The 4592-nt window shown below is 34.3% G+C and overlaps 1 protein-coding gene across 1 annotated transcript; it reads left to right on the top strand.

Moving 5' to 3' along the window:
• Positions 1–2748: 2748 nt before the first annotated feature.
• Positions 2749–4042, top strand: LOC131876315 (uncharacterized). The gene is made up of 4 exons (XM_059221296.1): positions 2749–2898; positions 3121–3191; positions 3402–3492; positions 3586–4042. The coding sequence occupies exons 1-4, from the start codon at positions 2812–2814 to the stop codon at positions 3694–3696; spliced, it is 360 nt and encodes a 119-aa protein (XP_059077279.1). The 5' UTR covers positions 2749–2811; the 3' UTR covers positions 3697–4042.
• The last annotated feature ends 550 nt before the right edge of the window (positions 4043–4592 follow it).

Below are 4592 nucleotides of genomic sequence, written 5' to 3'. Positions count from 1 at the left end.
CACTTAATACATTCAAGGTATACAAATACATTTGACACATGAAATTACATAAAGCATGAAATGTGTACTCAATGAATAGATGCAAGGCATGAATCCTAAATGCACGTAAGGCATTAAATACACATAAAGGTATGTAAGGGATGAAGCCAATGAAGCATAAATACATGTAAGGTGTGAATACACGCAAGGTAGGGAACATATATGAAGCATAAATTTAGGAATCATAAATATTTACAAGGTAGGAAGCATACAAGGCATGAGGTATTCATTTGAAAGGTACTCACATATTGAAGAGAAATGTTGGCTTATTTATTTTTGATTCACTTATGAAGGGGGTGAATAATTAACCCTGATTATATGGCAATTACACAGTTTTGTCCCTCAGAATGGCAGGATTATGCTCTGATACCAATTGTGATGTGCCCTATTTGGATCACTCTTTATTTTGCCCTAGATTCACAAAAACAACTGGAGCAAAGCATATAATACAGCTAGGCGTACACATGAGGTATTCATTTGAAAGGTACCCACATATTGAAGAGCAATGTTGGCTTATTTATTTTTGATTCACTTACGAAGGGGATGAACAATTAACCCTGATTATATGGCAGTTACGTAGTTAGGGGTACATTTCTCTACTTGGGAGTAAGATAAACTAGCTGTGTCCTGGAAACCTGCAATCAATTAAGTAACATTGCAGACACAGAAATAAATCCATTATTATTGCAAGGAATTCATATATTCATAATGAAATAGCAAGTTCAATTAGTATGTAAATCTCAGTCATAGATCATATGGAATGAGGAGGCATGGCAGGGTGCCTTAGGACAGCAGTTCTCCTTCCATGCAATCCTCCTCCATTCTTACAACAATTTCGTATATAAAACTAAACAATTTCTAAGTTACTACAGTGATTGGAATATGCACAGGTTATTTTCTTATCTGAGTATTATATCATTCAATATTATGTAATCCTCCTTTTTGTTTGATACCTTATATTTCATAACATATATTTAGATAGATATCTAGATTTGCTGGTTAATATATTCATATTTGTGTTTGAAGATTCTTCTGAATCGAATACCTTATGATTGTCCTCTTCGATGCTGCCCCCTTTTTGGATTCTGGAATTGGATATTTATATCTTCCCATAGATGGTGAGAAGTCACAACCCCTCATATGCTTACAATTGTTTGTAAGAGAGGTGACTGTTCATAACTAATGCTTTGATTAACCTTTATGAATTGTTTCTTAACCTTAGTGCTTTATCCTCTTTTATAGTTATCGCTTCAGGATTGCCCAAAGCTGAAGTGGCATGCACAATATGAACAACCTGAATTAATATGCAAGTTGGTGCTCAGAGAAAACTGCAAACTATAAAGCGAGTACTCAGGAATGAAGACCAGCATTTAGAGATTGGAGGAGCCACCCAAGAACAAGAACAGACCTGCATCAAGAACAGTCCACACTATACTCAGAGTCACTGCCATAAAGGAATCTCCTTGCCATAATTTAGAGGAGTCGCACCAATACCAGAAACATTCCGCAGATCCGAATAAGTCTGGCACTTAGTAGTAGAGAACTCGCTCACAGCCAAAAGCTTGCAAATAGCCAAGCTTAAATAGGATGAACCTCCAAATTCATGCCTAAATAGTATGCCTTGCCAAAGCTCCCGATGGTGGCTCACGGGTTGTCCCTACATGTGTTGCACCACACTATTGTCCATGAAGACTTCAACTCCATAGAGAAACTGAATCCCATGCCAAAGGTAGTATTGAGTATTACCACATTTGGGTTGATCTAATGTTAGCCATAAATAATTATTTATTAGTTTGACCTGTTTAGTATATTTTACTTCTCTCTTTATGGGGGCATGACATTCTTATCTCTAATTTTTAATAGTTATTTCTTTTCTTAATTTTTTTTGTCTAACTGTCAGTTTTCAGTCTGTGTTAATCCCAACTACCTAGCCATCACTCTTGGCACCCAAGGGCATATGGAATTATTTTTGCACTACTCATCTCTCTTGTTCATTGATTTTCATCTTGATGATGGATCATGGAGCGTGATCTGAAATATTGATGCAAAAAAAATGAATACACATTTTTTTCCCAGAAACTCTATGAACAAATTCAAAATAAATGCAACACACAATTTTATTTTATTTTTCCATATTTACTTTCCCAAACCTGAACCTAAACCCCATCCAACAAATTAGTATGAACCATTTGCTATTTAAAAAAATCACTCAACAAAAAAATGTTAGAATACAAATTTATTTTGCATTGATAATAATTGTAAGACAAAGTAGGCATATAAGGTCTTTAATACACCAAAAGCTTTGTCAAATTCAGAAGAATGAAATTGTGGTTCAAGTCTCCAATATGATGTGTTAGCATATTCTTCTCTTGAATGAACATTGTGTATATGTGCTTATGCCCTTTGTGAATCATAGTCATCAAGGATGGCTCAAATGCTGATGGCTGTTGAGCACCATGTTTTTCATCTTCATTGTTAGAGAATGTTTTGAGGACAGATGCTTGTGATAGTAGTCATCTGAAGCTTACTCATATATGATGTCTTGTTATCATATATATATTAGCATCTGTAGATGGTAATTTTTGTTTACATACTACTAAAAAGATATCTGTGTTATATCTCTAATACTACTAGTCTGCAATTGCCTATCATTTGTTTTTCCACAAGTATGTGAATAATCGTTGAGCTAAAAAATGAAAGCAAGCCTTCAAATGGGATTTTCTATGAAACAACTCACAGGCTTTAAAAAACTTGTTGCAGATAGCCAAATCAATGATTGCAGCTGGGGAGGCTTTAGCTAGAAACTCTTCAAGTGCAGCAGAACAGCGGCAGCCCATAGAAGAAACGAGGACACTAAAGGTGATGTGCTATAGAATGCATTAAATTTTTGAAAATGTTATCCTTGAAGTAGATTATGAAGAATTTCCATTTTCAGTTTATAGAACAAGCATGGACAATGAAGTTAATTTGCTTTGGATTGTTTGTAAGCCCTTTTGATTGTTGAAGATAGTACCCTTGATGTGGATTATGAAGACATCTGATTTTATTACATGACAATAACCTTATGGTTTCTGGCTGTAGTTTGGAACATTGCAAGTGGAGCTAACTTCCAAAAAGGCCTACATTGGCTCTATTATTGCATTGGTTTTTGGGTATGTATGATGAACATTTATGCTAGAAAATGGTACTTAGTAGCTCTGAAATGTATTGTTTTCAGTATAGATGAGGTACATTTTATTCAGAAAAGTATATATTCAGTAAATTCTATAAATTCAGAAGGATTAAACTTGTATTTGTCAAATTGAACAAAGAAGAATTTTGGTGACCTTGACATCTAATGATCCACAAGTGTTTTTTGTTAGAACCCTTTCATGGCAATTTTCTGCGGCCGTTCAGAGTATACCTGAGTACTCATTGCAGTATGCAAATGACAATGCTTTGCTACTAGCGAAGGTGATCCTCTTTCAAGATTCTGATTTGTCACAAATTTTCCGAATATGAAGTGAGGATGTGCTGGCTTAACATATTTGTTGTGTTTGAGTGCAGTCCTTGAGGGGAGCTTTATTGGCTATCTGCTACTCAAGTACAATTCTATCAGGTTTTACCACGGTAGGTTTGATTCTCTTTGGAAGACAGTTGAGCTCTGAAGGAAAGTAAGTATTATAGAGCGGAAAGGATGTGATTAATTGAATCATAGAGGGCACAATTCATAGTCTAGGGTATTTTATTTACCATATGTGCAAATAAGCACTGAAGAGAGAGCAAGAATTAAGGATGGGGAACAAACAAGAACATAGATGAATTCCATTACTTGCTTCAAGCAAAAAAATATTGTATGTATAAATAGATGTATCATTTCACCCTACTCCAATGGAACGGGTCCTGTGCAAAAGGTAAACATGTGACATTACTAAAGTCTAAATTGTTTATATGAATAGAAGATTTGGAATTTGGTTTGTATCAAACTTGGAAGAGTTATGACAAAAAAACTTGTTTTAATTCATTTCCCTTTTGTGATTCAGCCAAATGTCAATTTATTTTTAAAAAAAAATTATTTTATTTTACAACGGCGGTGACTTTTGATTTTTTTATTTGTGAAAGAAAAATGAATATGTAAAAACCTTAAAGGAAGGTTGTTTCCACAATTGTTAAGCTTTAATATTATATGTTTTCATGGAAATTTTATTCGATTTTTGATATAGGTAGGAGTGAATCCATTATTAATCTATTTAGAATTTATAAAGATTTTAAATAGAAAATGTGGCAGCGTTTTTATTTCTATTCAGGACAAATTTCATTTTCAGCTAGTTGGTTTTTTTTGGCAGTGGCAATTTTTTTAGTCATAGGCGGTTGGTGGCAGGTGGCAAATTCTTTTTTCTTGTCTTTTTAAGGCATCAGTTGCAAATCATTTGTTATTAGTGGTGGCTGTAAACTTTATCTATTATAGGCAAGCCTTAATTTCTAGGTAGGACTGATTTCTGATATCGACAGTCACTCTGTTGGCAATTGTTTCATTTATTTTGTACCCATCATTTTGTGGGGTATTTCTGGGG

This window comes from Cryptomeria japonica, chromosome 5 (assembly GCF_030272615.1).
Source record: "Cryptomeria japonica chromosome 5, Sugi_1.0, whole genome shotgun sequence".
In the NCBI taxonomy this organism is placed as follows: Eukaryota; Viridiplantae; Streptophyta; class Pinopsida; order Cupressales; family Cupressaceae; genus Cryptomeria; species Cryptomeria japonica.
This window is presented reverse-complemented; position numbering and strand designations above follow the sequence as displayed.